Genomic DNA, 16384 nt, shown 5'->3' with positions numbered 1-16384 from the left:
ACACACACACACACACACACACATATATATATATATATATATATATATATATATATATATATATATATATATATATATATATATATATATATATTATATATATATATATACACACACACACACACACACACACACACACAAACACACACTATATAAGTTCAAACAAAGTTCAATCTAGAACATTAAGTCTCTCTTATCAATGGAACAGGACATTTTGGTAGTATGCAATAAAATAAGGTTTAAGTTCTTGCAATCACTGGGAGAAAAATAAAGTAATTCTCTATTTATATTTTAGTGCTCAGTCAGTATGTTTTACTAGTGTGTTAATAAATTAATGGAAACAGTATCTTTTCAGCACATTGTATAGAATTATTGTATAGAAATAAAATTGTGTTATTGCTGAGATATTGACAACAAAATAAATATTATGAATAGTTATTAATACAACATATATAAAAAGGTCACAGCTACTGTTATTTGCAACTTGTGTGTTAGACAAAGCACTTTGACAAACTGAAGTTTTAAATACATTATTTTCCCTTTAACGTTCATAATTCTGTCAATGTATAAAAAAAAAAAAAAAATTAAAAAAAGTAAAAGTAAAATGTTGCTACCGAATAACTCAAGCACATTAAAATGGTTTAAGCCACTACAAAATGTAGGAATGCAATTTATGGAAGTGCTTGTCTTACACGTTTTCAAACATTCCTGTAATATATTTTGTTTTGCTTGGGGCTTTGCAATAGAAGGTATTTCACTGCCCTCTACTGGGAAAACATTTTTAACAAATGTTTTCTTCAAGCAAAGAGATACAGCCACAGAAAATGCAATGACGTCAACTATTGTCAGCTATTCTGGAAGACTAATGTTTGTTTTACAAATAAATGATGGTTAACAATAATAATAATAAAAAAATAATTAGTTTCTGACATGAAATGGTTAATAGCAACACTCCTCTTGTTTTCAATTCCCTCCATGTATTGTTTTACCTGAAAGAAATAAAACAGAAAGGTTCAGAATAGCAAATTATGAAAAAAAAATTGTTAGAAAAGTAACTGTTGAATGCTCTGGTGTTCTACAATACTGTTTCTATTTGCATTGTGTAATAAAACCATGAAAAAAACAAAGTAACTTTGTAAGTCATCTATCCAAACATCTCACATTATTCATTCTAAAACCAAGTGTTTTCCTTTTTCAATTTTTCTAATATTTTGTAAGCCATCTGTTTAAATATTTACATATTGTAAGGAGCATAAACCATCCCTTCAATGAAAGCTTTGAACTATCGTTCTAATTAAAATATAGTCCCATCCAAAATATCGGAACTGTGCTAAAGGATTGTCAAGTGCAATCTTGTCCAAACATTACTTTAATGGTGTGCTGTATATATTGGCTTTATTCTGTGTCTTTATTGTCATGTATGGATGGGATAGTTTCTGGTTGAATGTTTTCACGGTAAATACTTATAAATTGCACCTCAAAATGACACTATACTTTGCCTCACACTGAAATCAAAATAACTTGCATGGACCTTTCCTCTTCTTTTACATTCCTTAAAGTTGAAGACACAGGTCTATGCAGGGCAGCATGACAGCAATGGGTATGTGAAGATCTCTGGGATCACATGGAGAAAACCACGGAAAAACTAAAGAATTACTTTTAGTTGTTACTACCTTTTAAAAGTCCAGTCCCCCTTACAAATAGCCCTGTTCGTTCATTCCTCTAGGAGTCACTGGATTCCATTTTGCAGTTGGTTTGTTCATTGCATAGCCTAAAAATAAAATACATCCCATTAAGGAAACTGACTTGTGTGAAAAGTACCATATTCCTTTGAATTTAAGAAATCAATCTTTCTTCTCAAAAATGTCCTACATCTTAAATTCAAGTCTAGCGATGAGTGTATTAAAACAAAAGACTTCACTGCAAACAAGAACATCACTGCCTGATCTTGAATCATCCATGACATACAGGCAGGTATTTTCAAATAAGCGTCATTAGCTTCTGAAGGAATTCGAAAGCTTTTACAATTTCAGTGTTTCGTTATTAGGCTGAGTAATAATAAACAGTACCAGCCTGGACAGATCGGAAATGCTGATGAGACCCCCGTATTTTTCAACATGCCAAGCAATATCACAATCCACAAAAAAGGAGAAAAACAGTTGTGAGTAATCACAACTGAAAATGAGAAGCAGCACATAAATGTAATGCTCTGTGTGACAGCAGATGGCCAGAATTGCATAATTGAGGTTGTATCTTTGTAAATGCATAGTTTTATTTATTTTTTCCTTAAACTGATAGTGAGAAATTTGGACTGCTTCTAAATTCAAGGGTGTTTATGAAACACTGTTTCATAAACTAAAAGTTATTTGTTATCTGCACCACTGGTTTAACAATAAAGAGTAAATAATACAATGGTTTCATTATAAATCTGACCAACCTATTTTACATGCAATAAAAACAGACATTATAGTTAGACCAATGGCAAGTTTTAAATTAATTATGAAACAAAACAGTTATAAGTTGGTGAAATTCAGAAGGTGTGGAACTGGTTCTCTGTCATGCACAAGAGTAGGGCCCACTGCCACTGTACAATAGCTAAAATAATATTAGAACAAATGCCATTGAACACATGTGGCTGGGTGTCAGAGTCGCCTCTTCTACCTGTTTCTTGATGCTCATGACGATATGGGTGGCTCTCATCGCCTAATCCACTCTCACTAGAAAAGTTTTGCTCTCCTCCAACCCGGGCACTGCCATCTTTCATGTACAGCAGGGACTTCTGATGATGGTATTTTGTCTTGTAAGTGTCCGTCATACAGCTGTCTACAGAAAAATACGTAGTCGGCAGAACACCTTCACTTGATCCATTAGAATTGGCAGTGGGTTTTGGTTTGTTGTCGGTGACAGTTTCAGACAAATCCAACCTCTCCTGACCGGAAAACCCAGATTTAGATTGCTTCGGTTGTACTGTCACCTCAGACCATTTGTGGTTTAATAGGCGCCTATCTTCAAACTTATATTTCTGCGGAGGTGTTCTTAAAATTTTGGACGTGTCAGAAGGATTAGTTTGTAAAGGGTCTACTGATGATGGTTTTGTGTTGAATACTGACCTCCTATCTTTAGAATACACCCATGTTTTTTGTGCATATTTCTTTGGAGGCAGCGGTGGCCCAACATTGTGATAGAGGGAATGTGACACATCATAGTTCTCATTCTTGTGTAAACTATAAGTGGCAATTTGTCCTTCATGCATCTTAACTGGACTGAACTCTGAGTGGCTGCTAGGCACACTACATACTGTATATGTAGCATCAGTTCTAGGCACAACAGTCCTTATGTCCTTATGCTGGGGATGTCCAAAAGCTAGTGAAGAAGTCACAACAGACTTCAGTGGCAAAGTAGGACTTGCAGTTTCATTTTTATCACTACCTGTGTACTCAGAGTCTGATGGCACATCTGCACTGTTCCAATCTGTGCTGCTTCTTTTCTGCAGGTGTGAGGTGTTGCTATATTTATAACTTCCATCACTTTCCCCTTCTGATCGTATTTCTTCCAAGAACACTGGATCCGCAGGAGAGGAAAAGGTCCTTCCAGTATGTTCAGCACTTTTTCTGAATGCATGTCTTCTGAAGGAATAATAATAAATACATGATTACACAAAAAAGTTTTAAAAAAGTTCCCCCCCCCCCCCCCCCCCCCTCACAGCAGTGACCAGGCCATGTATTTTTTGTTTCACATTATTCTTCCGAGATTTCAAACAGTGACAACATTATCAGAAGCTGGTACAGTTAAATAGGTAAATACATGTATTAGACATGTATTATTTAAATGACAGACTATTTAGTTAAAAGACAAAACAAAATAAAATGATAGGGGGAGTATGCATTCATAAGAACTATAAAACACTTCATTCAAGAACCATTTGGTGTAGTACGGGGAGCTATGTTGTAGTTTCGGTCTTGTATAACGATATAAACATTACATACCTCTATAACGATATGACATATCGGTGGTTTTAAACCTTTTTTTAAAACTTCACCCCTTTTGCCTGAAAGTTTCAACTCAAGAACCCTTTATATTTTTTGCTTTAGTAAACAGTACCACAGTTGCAGTAAAATTGGCAGAATAATCAGATTAACAAATTAACAAATGTTTCCCCCACTTATTTAATACATAATGTATAGTTTGCGACTGCCAATCTGCTGATTTAGGATAGAATACCAAACAGTAATTATTAAAACTTTTAATTACAAGTCTTTGGATTCACAGAATCAAAAGACCCTATTTGTGAATCACTTTCTATTCAAAGTTATTATAAACAATCCAAAATAGTTTGCACTGTAAATGTTTATTGCTTTACCTTATACTTTCCATCTCAGCACAACTGTGTGTCATTCAAAATGTTTACAACATCAAAAACACGAACCTCAAATTAAAACTCCAATAATGAACAATGATAAACTTTATTAAAGCCATTCTATCGCTTTGCTCTTTCTGTACTCGTTTGTGTTTTCTTCCTTCACTTTTCTTTTGCAAGTAAGCAACTGATACATTTGACCCGAAAAATGATACACATGATAAATCTGGATGTACTCTATGAAACACCGAAAACAATTCCACCAGCTGCTGTTGCTGCTACTGAAATGCAGCCACAACTAATAATAAATCAGAGAAAAAACGCTCAACTGAAATCACACATGCATACAGGTGGATGGTCATTTTGAAACTATAGTCAGACTGTAAATTTCTAAAATGAAATATTTATCCACAATGGTTAAGTGATAATACATTATTTTCTTTGACTTTCATATAATTTTTTGTGCATTTCTGAGTTGTCCTGCGTACCTATGACCCTTAGAAGTACCCCTGGCATGAAACCCCCTGTGATATGTCATGTAAAGAAATACGCAATTAAGACGCAAGAAATACACAATTAATTGGTTCATCAATACGCAATTAATCATTACACCCCCCACTAAAAATAGGGCCCTCTCTGGTCTTTTGTATATTTTTAGAGAGAAATACATGGACATGATTAGACATATGGAGAGCCCTATTTTAATGAACTACTCAGCAGCAGTATTTGGATTCATGACATATCTAAACATACAATGGAAAAGCCTCAAACAGGAATATGCAAAACTCACTCCCTATTTAAAGAGGGCTATTCAGAATTCATGCAAACTGGTTCACGTAGGAAAAGCACTACTGTGAGGCCGAGTGACAGCGGAATGACAATTACCTATAACCTGCCCTCACAAGAACGCTTAGTGTTTCTCATAATGGTGTTAAATAAATGTTATTTTATTGTGCTTTATACATTGAAATATCAGTGCTGGACGTGTATTTCTCTAACTCGTTAAATGTTTTCACTGAGATCTAGCAAATGATGCATAACCCTGTTTATAATGTAATGTATCGGATGTTACTGGGTCCACTAAAAAGGTAGCTACTGTCATTTTAAAGTTCCAGTTCTACTGCCAACTCACACTCAGGTAGTATTATTGTATGAGGTATGAATCAAAAAGGTCATTTCAATGAAGATTATTCACTTTCGATTAAATGTACGTTTCTATATCAAAAATTCCAAACCCACTCTATGGCATATATTTCACCTAGCAAATGTACCATTTTCTACTATTTTGTATGTATAAGTAGTTTATCAACTAAAGAAATACCAATAAGAATAGTCAATCCATTCTCTGAGATCAAGTGCCAAAGATACTCCCCATTATTACCTTTGCGAGCAAGGACTAGGTTTCTGCAAGTATATATCTTGAGGATTGTAATCCTTCTCCGATGCACCTAAAAAGAAAATAATAAATATGTTATTTTTTGGGCTGATGGGTTTACAATTTCAGAAAGACTGCTTTGCTAACCACCAAAAAAAAAAAAAAAAGTCACAGTTGTAGTTCATTACACCCAATGAGTCTCTTGCAATACCAGAAAAGAAATCACAAGGTATTTACAATTAACATGATCAAATTGAGATCTGAAGGAAAATACGATAGTGTACGTCAGGCAAAAATACATACATACATACATACATAAAACATTTCTCCCTGGTCTTGAAAAACAAAAAAAAAAATTGAATGCATATCACACATTAAACAAACAAACAAGTGGAAAGTAACCATCACCTACTAAATCAGGACGTGATATACAACTCCACTAAATCACACATGATTATGTCATACTCCACTGAGAATTAAGCCACACAAATGGTATCCTATTAAACTCTGCATGCCTTAGATCCTTGTGATGCCACTTATATGGGCATAAGCACATTAACTGCCACAGTAAAGCATGTCATGAACGTAGTGCCGCTGCATGCATCACAACAGTCAGACCTCACCTCGCTATACGTTTACAATCCATTCTTGGAATATGTGATAGGTCTGGAGTATGACTCCTTTTCAGTTCATCGTCCAGTATATTTTCCACCGGATGGCCCTTAATGTTCGACACGCTCAGCTTTGCTATGCTGCTTGTGTACAGGTCTCTAAAGCCGGTCCCCTAGTTTGAATGATTTCATGAAAGTTTCCCTTGAAAGGCTAAAGGAAACGTGTGTACCTGCTTCCTGTTTAGTTTTCGGTTAACACATGAGACTGGTGCCTCTGGAAAGGCACTGTAAGCACAGTCTAGACAATACTAACTAGAATAACTATGGCAAAAACCTTTAACAAATAAAGGTGGTACAGTAAAATTAGTTTTAGCTGCTGTAATATATCATTAAGTTCAGAATTGAATCTGGTTTCCAAGTTCATCAAGCTATGTGCAGTATTGAGCTACAGGACCTATATACAAATGTCCTTTTATGTACAAATGAATAACAATCCTGATGACAGAATTAAAAAGGAAGTGTAAAATCTCCTTCTGATCAGAGGAGAGCGAATCACAGCCACTCTACTTACAAGCTGCACTCATATTAGTTACGTGCTAACACTAGTAAGACCGCGCTTACTGCCTCCAGCAACATCACAGCTTAAAAAAAAATGAAAACATGTCATTGCATTTATATGCCTGTGATTGTTTGGTGCTGTTTTATGGACACAGTAAAAACATTGTGTCCTGAATCAGACTAAAACTATTTAAAAAATGAAAACTATTTCCAACACAAGGACAGCAAACAGGAAAAGCTGCATTTCTGGGTATGTACAATATAAGAAAATATATTTCTACAATATGTTGCAGCTTTGGAAATTATTTATGCCAGACAAGAAGAGATACAGTAACCAAAACAATAAAGCCAAATGTATTGCAATGCAAACTGATTGAAAATGATATAAACCTGAAATTCACGCACATGAACATTTCAAACCCTATAAAGTTTAATCTAACATTCTTATTTAAACGTGTAAACTATTATGTAATATTTCACAGAAATCTTGTATACTTCTCATTTAACTGTCCTGTTAAAAGGCTTGGGTGACTAACAATATTTTTGTTCATGCATTTTTGTCTAGACAAACATGACAGGATGTTCACGGTTATTTTTTGCAGCCAAATTATTTAAACTTGGCACTGAAGTGAATCAGATAACATGAATGCATATTTTCTTCATTTTAAATTAAACACTTTTTTTTTTTTTTTAAATTACAGAAAATAAATATTAATGAAAGAAATGTGTTTACTAGGCATAGGAGGGTCAACTCCAATAGCTTCTGAATTGTCAACTGTAATTTAGTTTGCATGTTTTAAATTAAAAGGTTCAATATCCAGATTCAACTGACTCATCCCAAAAGTAATCCAAGATAAGTACACGAGGGAGTGCTGCTTTTGTAGATTATAAACATGTACAATCCCACTTGGATAGTTAACAATCATTAAGGATACTGCATTTAACTGTTCTCTCCCCTTAGCTGTCTAGCCCAATGGTTCTCAGCTGTTTAAAACAGCTGTATAGTAATTACTGCTGAGCCCTCACACCTGTATAGGATCAATATTGGTAAAATTTGTTTCGGTTTAGAATATACTGATATGATACCACTTTCTGTCCTAACTCACTTCTCAACACCAGTACAAGAGCGATACTGGAGTGATACAGCTGTCCACGTTTAAGCCTGTTGATATCGATACACTTCCATCAAAAATATTCTACATTACACCAAAATACTCAACTCCACTGATTCTCTATGAGGACCTCTGTCACATACAGTGCAAAGGGTTGTGGGATATATAGAGAGCTCAAGAGAAGATGTTCTATTGGAGTCAACAGAGAGCTGTTTTGAGCTTATTTTAGCGATGTTTAAAAACATATAAAAACTTGTGAAGTCTCTATTTTACTCTTGCCCAGTGTGTCTTGACAAAAAAAACTTGTGGTAGTGATGACATACCATATATGAAAAATGCAATTTTCTGAATACAGTACCAGAGATAGGGCCCGCGCCTTAAAACAGAAATGACTGTTTCACACAATGACAAAACTTGGATTTACTGGTATTAGCCATCAGTTTTTATATGTTTTTAAACATTAAATGAAATGTCACATCGATCATTTACTATTGTAACATCTGTAAAGATATAAAAAAAATAATAATAATAATAATTAATAAAACAAGCAGGATGGAAGTAAAGGCGGAGTTGAGAATCCTGGTAACATATCTTTGGTGTGAGTGTGCTCCGCATGCCTCAGACTCATCAATTCAGTTGTTGTCCCGATCTACCTGTCCACATTTGATCTGTTGTGAGTCGCATCGCAACTGTAACTGTGTGGTGTTATAAAGTGGTACATTGTCAGAATGTGGTACGCGTACCAAAACTTGTCCGCGCAAAGTTAGAACGTGATCCGTTGTCACACTGAAGGTGATACGCTGTGAGATTTTGGTACAGGTGCAATCAATTGTGATGTGCTGTGTTTTCCTGTTGTCAAACAGGAGGTACATTTACCATTAATTATACCTTATTTCATGACGAAAAAAAGTACAAGACCTATGCACATGATAAAAATGTGCATACTATTTTCTTAATGGTGGAAACATATGATAAATTTTAAAAAGATGAAAAAGACCGAAAATGGCATAATGTACCAGATTTGAATGGACATTTCCGTGTTTTCTAAGCAGATGTTGTTTAGAAGTTCTTCAGGCATGCGCGAGCAAGCACAGTGCACTGCGTACCACTTTTTATCCGTGTACCTGAAAAATAACACTACACCGGTAAGAAACGTGCTCTTGACTGTGTTTCGTATTGATATGGTTATACCAGTATAATGCAGTATAAACTCCAGTGTGAACAAACGTTGCAATATTGTTCCGCAACGATACCGATATAAAAATGCAAGTGTAAATAGGGCTATATTCCTCCATTTTATAACTTAATAAAAAATCATAACTATACCTTTAGGTTCTCCATTTGCAATCTTTTATAATTCCTTTATTGAGTAAACCACTGCCAACAACAGCACCTGAAGAGTGATTATAGGACATCAATAACTACAGGCTTTCCTGTAGCTGTGAACAATCACAGCTGGTTTATTTCTCCTTTTTTTTTTAAACTTCACTCCTAGTCATCACTAGCACACTGTCTCTGTGTATATGTTTGCTTTAAAACAATGTGGTTAACAAAAACTACAGACTGTTTTACAAAAAAAAAAATGGAAAATGTAAGCAAAATGCAAAATGCAAAAAAAAAAAAAAAAATCTTACGTCTGCAAATGGCTCATCCTGAACACTGTCTCTATAATGCACAACATTCATGAGATGTCAACATTTGCAGAAAACCACAATCAGAAAGCACACCACCAGTCACAATCCCGCTTGTAGATGCGTGTTATGTATTATGTCTAGGAGTTTGATTTTGCACAGTGGTCACGGAACCTGCAAATTTTCACATTTGATTCGACTCAGCGTGAAAACAGGAAAGGAGCAGTTCACTTTAGAATTGGTTTCAGTGCAAAGTGAAAGCGGTTAGCAAACGTCAAATAAAGGTGAATACTGTCACAGAACTATTAAAAAAAAAAAAGGGGTGAAATTAAGTTCTAAGCAACCAGCAGAACAATATCCCAAACAATTCCATGAAAGCAGAGGGAGACACTTTAAAGAGAAACAAACTTCAAAATTAACAAAGCTTTTTGTGCAGAAAATACACTTCTGCATACACTTGATAATGCAAAGCCTAAAGAAAGGGCGGTTTGCATTTCAGCAGAAGCATGAACTCCGATTTGCAACTCTTGCAATCATTCCCGAGGAGCTTAAGCTGTCAACAGTGTAAATGCAGAACGATCCTTCTAATCTTTTAATGTACATCTTGTAATACCAACACCACACCTGTGCTTAAATAGACATTAACGAAAAGGATGTTGTAACATTCTCAATTTACAACCAGAACATTTATTTTGAAAAACAAAATTTCAGTGTTCAGATTATTATTTTTTTTTTTTATACATGTTAAAATGAAATGGGGAAGCATATTCCTGTTACCGTTGTTTTTTTTTTTTTTTAAAGTATTGTTAAAAAAAAATTATATATACAGTGCCTTGCAAAAGTATTCAGACCCCTGACCAATTCTCTCATATTACTGAATTACAAATGGTACATTGAAATTTCGTTCTGTTCGGTATTTTACTTTAAAGCACTTAAACTCAAAATCAATTATTGTAAGGTGACATTGGTTTTATGTTGGGAAATATTTTTAAGAAAAATAAAAAACTGAAATATCTTGCTTGCATAAGTATTCAACCCCCACACATTAATATTTGGTAGAGCCACCTTTCACTGCAATAACAGCTTTAAGTCTTTTTGGGTAAGTATGTACCAGCTTTGCACACAGTATTGGAGTAATTTTGGCCCATTCTTCTTGGCAGATTTGCTACAGGTTGATCAGGTTGGTTGGACGACGCTTGTGGACCGCAATTTTCAAATAGTGCCACAGATTCTCAATGGGATTGAGATCAGGACTTTGACTGGGCCGCTGTAGGACATTCACCTTTTTGTTCTTGAGCCACTACAATGTTGCTTTGGCCTTGTGCTTGGGATCATTGTCCTGCTGAAAAGTGAATTTCCTCCCAAGCTTCAGTTTTTTAGCGGACTGACGCAGATTCTCTTGCAGTATTTTCCTGTATTTTGCTCCATCCATTCTTCCTTTAGTTGTAACAAGATGCCCAGTCCCTGCTGATGAGAAGCATCCCCACAGCATGATTCTGCCACCACCATACTTCACTGTAGGGATGGTGTGTCCTGAGGCATAGGCAGTGTTAGGTTTGCTCCACAAATAGTGCTTTAAGTTTTGGCCAAAAAGCTCTATCTTGGTCTCATCTGACCACAAAACCTTTTCCCACATCGCAGCTGGGTCACTCTCATGCTTTCTGGCAAACTCCAGACGTGCTTTCAGATGGTACTTTTTGAGTAACGGCTTCTTTCTTGCCACCCTCCCATACAGGCCAGTGTTATGCAGAGCTCTTGATATGGTTGACTGGTGCACCATTACTCCACTCCCAGCCACTGAAATCTGTAGCTCCTTCAAAGTGATTGTTGGCCTCTGTGGCTTCTCTCACAAGTCTCCTTCTTGTTTGAGCGCTGAGTTTTAAGGGACGGCCTTTTCTTGGCAGTGCCTGGGTGGTGTGATGCAGCTTCCACTTCCTGATTATTAATCCAACTGTGCTCACTGGGATATCCAAACACTTGGATATTATTTTGTACCCTTTCCCTAATCTATGCATTTGTATTACTTTATCTCTAACTTCTGTAGAATGCTCTTTGGTCTTCATTTTCCTTCAGATTCACAGCCTTACCAATGATCCTTCAAGAGTGGGTTTTTTATCCAGAAAATGTGACAGCAACTTTAATGGTTCACAGGTGGAGGCCAATGGTAAGGTAACTGTGTCCTCGTTAGGGCTATTTCATTGGTGCAAACTGGGAGCTTCAACAGCACAGGGGTTGAATACTTATGCAAGCAAGATATTTCAGTTTTTTATTTTTCTTAAAAATATTTCCCAACATAAACCCAATGTCACCTTACAATAATTGATTTTGAGTTTCAGTGTTTTAAAATAAAATATCAAACAGAACGAAATTTCAATCTAATGTTTTGCTTTCTTGCATACGCTGCAACCAATTCTCTGCACAAAAATTTGTGCATACCTGCATAGAGCTGCCCTTGGTCCTAAGCCTAGCAGGGTTTAAGACCCAGGGCAGCTCTGTGCAGGTATGCATTCAGTGCGCGAGGGAAGTTCATATTACAGTACTTGGCAACGCACCTGCAGGTCTGCTGGGAGGGACTGCCTAGTTTTGAGGCTTGCTCACTGCTATTTTTCTTTATCAATAGTTTGTAGTAGCACTTGAAAAGAAAGAAAGTTCGGGTAAGATCAGGTTAGCTTAGTTAAGAGAGAAAGGAGTTGCTCTGTTTCTCTGAACATGCTTTTATGATTCACTGCACTGCTGCTGTGTACCTGCATTGCCGTGCCTGTCTTTCCCTTGTGGATTACAAACTAATGAAGAATGACGATTTAATTTGGATGCTGAAACTCAGAAGATCTCATTGATACACTTCTCTCAAATGGGTGAGGTAAACACAGTTTACTCATTTTTCTTGCTGGACGGCTAACTTGGATATTATTTTTTAAATGCGCATATTTTTTTGCTATCGAGCGTATATCCTGTGTCTTGTATTTTTTTGTTTTTGTTGTACTGGACGATTGCTTTAAACAAACGGAACATTGCAACCTTACGTTCATTTAATTCATGAAGGATGAAGTTTAAATGTACGCTCTCCAGTTAATATTATTCATTCTGAATGAATTGTTTGTTGTGGTTTTTGTTGCATTGAATTGCATGCGCTTGCCTGTGGAAGTTTGTTTAGTTTTTTTTGCGAGCTTGATTTCCATGTCCTTATTGGAGTGCAAATAGTTTTTCTTGTGTTAAACAAATAGTGCAATTTTTTTTTTTTTTTCGCTGTTAATCAATCCTTCTGTACTTAAACATTTTCGATATTCGACTTTGACACAGTAACTAGTTCTAATTTCTGGGAAAGAATATAGTTGGCTGTTATAGGCTAAGGGCTGATTATTACAGTGTGACCCTGCAACAGAGTGCTCCTGTGGAAACAGTGCACCTCCACTGGCATTGTTGTGGGCACATCCTTGTTGCACCCATTGCCAGATTCTGTAACATTCTCTCTCTCTCTCTCTATAAAATAAATTAAAATCACAGGGTTTTTTTTACATCCAGGAGCTGTCACCTAAAACACAGAAGCAGTTTCATTGAATTTCAGCCAGACCACACATTCCATTGAAATACATACTTCTGTGTGGGCTATGAAGAAAATTGTGATTGTATACTAAAATAATACTATTGTAGGCTATACAAAAAAACTGAAAAAAAACGTACTGTATTGTAATACACGTCAAAATGACGGGTCTGGGGGTTCTAGGTAGAAGTGCCGCTCATATGTCGTCAGGATATCTAATACATATATTTAGGAAAACTAACGCCTGAAGTGCACTCTAACAGCAGTTTCGATTTCAGGAGTTACATTTTGTGTTCTGTTTTAGTAAACTTACCATCTGTTTCTTACTCTTACATCTTTACTCGAGCGAATACGATAATTTTCAGTATGAACCAACTCCTATTCAGATTGGGAAACCTCCATGCAGATTCTCTCAACAATTAATTAATAACTTATTAATTTCTTCAATAGAAACTCAGTACAGTCTACTTCTAATGCAGACTTCTCCCAGTAACCAGACCTGCTGCCCCCGCATTACGGAGATCAAAACACCCTCGCCAGCTATTTTATAAGGATCGGCCACTCGCCTAACTTTTAAAAAACAACAATATCAACATTGTGATACTATGGCGTTGTTCAATATTTATTGTACCTTTTTATTCCTGCTACACCATGCTGCCTGCTTCTCAAGCGCACTACCGCAAACTCGCTCGCCCAGAGCTTCAGGACTGGCGGCAGCACCGCCCACCTCTCCATTCACGGTCACCGTCTCCTCCCTGCACAGCAACCAGGAGATGCAACCGAAAGATGCAACCGAGTACAATTTAGAATCAGCAATTGCTTTTGGTTCTCATTCAGACTCTACCATTAGGCACCACACTCTTTCCAAACATTCGAAAGCAAATAATAGAAGATAACCATTTCCACATAGTTTAAACAGTAACATTCAGGTCTTTTACCAAATAAACAATCAACTGAAAAGATTTCAATGCTACACTCAAGACATGTCCACACCACCACCAAGAGCTGGATCAGTATTTATTCTACACTGTCGAGCTTTCAGTTAGATATTTTCAGTTAGACATTCTCTGCTAAAGCCGCCACAATCTCGGCTCCATCTAAACCGTCTTAACACTCAAAGACCAATATCCACATTGAGCAGACCACTGCACACTACCGACGACAGTACACCATTCACTAGTACAGTTATCTGCTCTCTTCCGCTGGGCCAATGCACACTACTGATAGCACTCCATAGGCCTATGGGGTCGAGGGCTGCAACAGACCAGTCAATGAACCCTTTACTATCTCTCCTTTCAGGGTATTTGTTTCTCAGTACCATATTCTGCAGTATTGGTGCAGTACTGGGACAATACTTTTGGATTGCAGTGTATTTAACATGCTGTGCTGCAAGTTTTCCATTACTGACGTTTTAAATCCTATCATTGGTTAAGCTAGTTGACTTATAATAGATTTAAAAACATTAGTTACAGTAGCACTCCCTTTAACCCCAATAATATGAAGGACCGATCAGTATGTAAAAAATATGTTTGTATTTTAGTCTCCTTATGCTGCTACTGAAAGCTATGTCTGTGACTGAGATCGGGGTATTTTTCCATCAGAACAGTATGGGCATGCAAAAAAACAAAAAATAACCATAAAAACTGGTTCATTTTAAAAAGGCGTTTTAAAAGAATTACACAGGGTTGTAAAGGACACAAGAGTGTTTTGGCAAGGACAAAATTAAACAAAAAAGGGCAGAGGTTGCGTTAACCTTGAAAATGCACCGGCCTAAACAAGTTGCAACACATACTATTATCCAGCACAATGTTAACAAGTACATAAATAAATGTTCTCTTTGTGTACTTCAATTTCTGTTTATATTTTTTTCTTAAAGCTATACATTACAGGCTCATTATGCCACAGTCAGTTCCATATGACTATGACCTGGCAGGAAGCTGATGGTTTAGTGGTGTATGGGTTATGCAATTCACTTGTGTAAATAAATCCAGAAAATGACACGGTCAGCCAGTGTATCTGACATGTGAGCTGGAAAAGCCATTTAGATTAGGTCATAGGTAAGCATCTGCTGAACTACAGACTTGCTTTTAGGTACTCCTTTTTAAAATAAAATTACAGTAGTCTTGGGCTAAGAAACACCCCTCGAGAAGCAAGGGAAAATTATAGCTGAAGTGTTTTCCAAGACGGAGTTAGCCATCAGACACAATATGAATCAATAAATAAATAAATACATACATATGTATTACTTGTCATGATGCACGTACATCAACAAATGAAATGAACGGAATAAGTAAATGAAAAGCAATAGGCAAGTGTACATTAATAAACTATAATAATAAAGTAACAGACAAACTAACTAAAATAACTGTCAAACTAAATTAACACAGCACCCCTACACATGTTAAAATGCAGCAGCAAAACACAAGACATGCACATTATTAACAGAATGGTGAAGCAACTCACTAGAACAGGAAACACCACATTGCTCAGTGACTTGTGTCTGATTCAGGTTTTTTCAAGAGCTTGAACAATTTCCAACTTTTTGTAGCATAGCACAGCTGCACATTTTGCCTTTTGTTTACATGCCATGTGGTAGCAATGAGGTGAACTTGTGGAAATCAAAATACAAAACGAGTCAATGATGTGACGGCAGCTCTAGAAAGATTTCATAAACCAATCAGTGTGCTTCAAGACACTCCCACGATGACAAGTCGCTTTGAAAAGACTGGATAAACCACTTTAATTTAAATTTGATGATGAGTTATCGGGTTACAAAATAGTACTGTATCCGTTGTGAACAAATCGCTATCAGTGCCAAGAAGGGGTTCTTTTAAGCGAAGTTCCTGTTCCTTTAACAGGAGCATTTACAATGGGAAAAATCAGTTTCACCACAAGGGTGTTCCCTTAGGCAAAGTGTTCTCTTAGGAGGTGTTCCTACAGCAGGATGTTAGAACGGTTAGAAGGTTAACTACAAGTATAAAAGTACAGGTGGTTGTGTTGGTTATACTTAACATTTTTTTAATTTGTAAAGCTGGCAAATATACATTTCTAACTGCATCATAAAACAGCTTTAAATCTGAATATTGATTTACTGTAAAAAATTGTTATGTTGTCTGTCAAGAGTGTGCATTAATCCTGGTTATCCGTGTATATTTTTTCATACTGTTGTATTTAAGAGCTGTCAAAACAGACCAATAAC

General features: G+C 36.2%; 1 protein-coding gene across 5 annotated transcripts in view; it reads right to left on the bottom strand.

Moving 5' to 3' along the window:
- Positions 1–551: 551 nt before the first annotated feature.
- Positions 552–16384, bottom strand: part of LOC121295466 (inactive ubiquitin carboxyl-terminal hydrolase 53-like) — a 74225-nt gene continuing 58392 nt past the window's right edge. For 4 of the 5 annotated variants that reach the window (XM_041220104.1, XM_041220139.1, XM_041220129.1 and 1 more), the window contains 4 exons: positions 5739–5805; positions 3430–3626; positions 1674–1771; positions 552–989 (listed from right to left, as the gene is read on the bottom strand). In XM_041220104.1, coding sequence (XP_041076038.1) covers positions 1695–1771; positions 3430–3626; positions 5739–5805 — 341 coding nt within the window. In that variant the 3' untranslated portion in view covers positions 552–989; positions 1674–1694. The remainder of the gene's footprint in view (positions 990–1673; positions 1772–3429; positions 3627–5738; positions 5806–16384) is intronic. The other variant, XM_041220122.1, reaches the window with a different exon arrangement.

Source organism: Polyodon spathula, chromosome 2, assembly GCF_017654505.1.
Source record: "Polyodon spathula isolate WHYD16114869_AA chromosome 2, ASM1765450v1, whole genome shotgun sequence".
NCBI classification, from domain to species: Eukaryota; Metazoa; Chordata; class Actinopteri; order Acipenseriformes; family Polyodontidae; genus Polyodon; species Polyodon spathula.
This window is presented reverse-complemented; position numbering and strand designations above follow the sequence as displayed.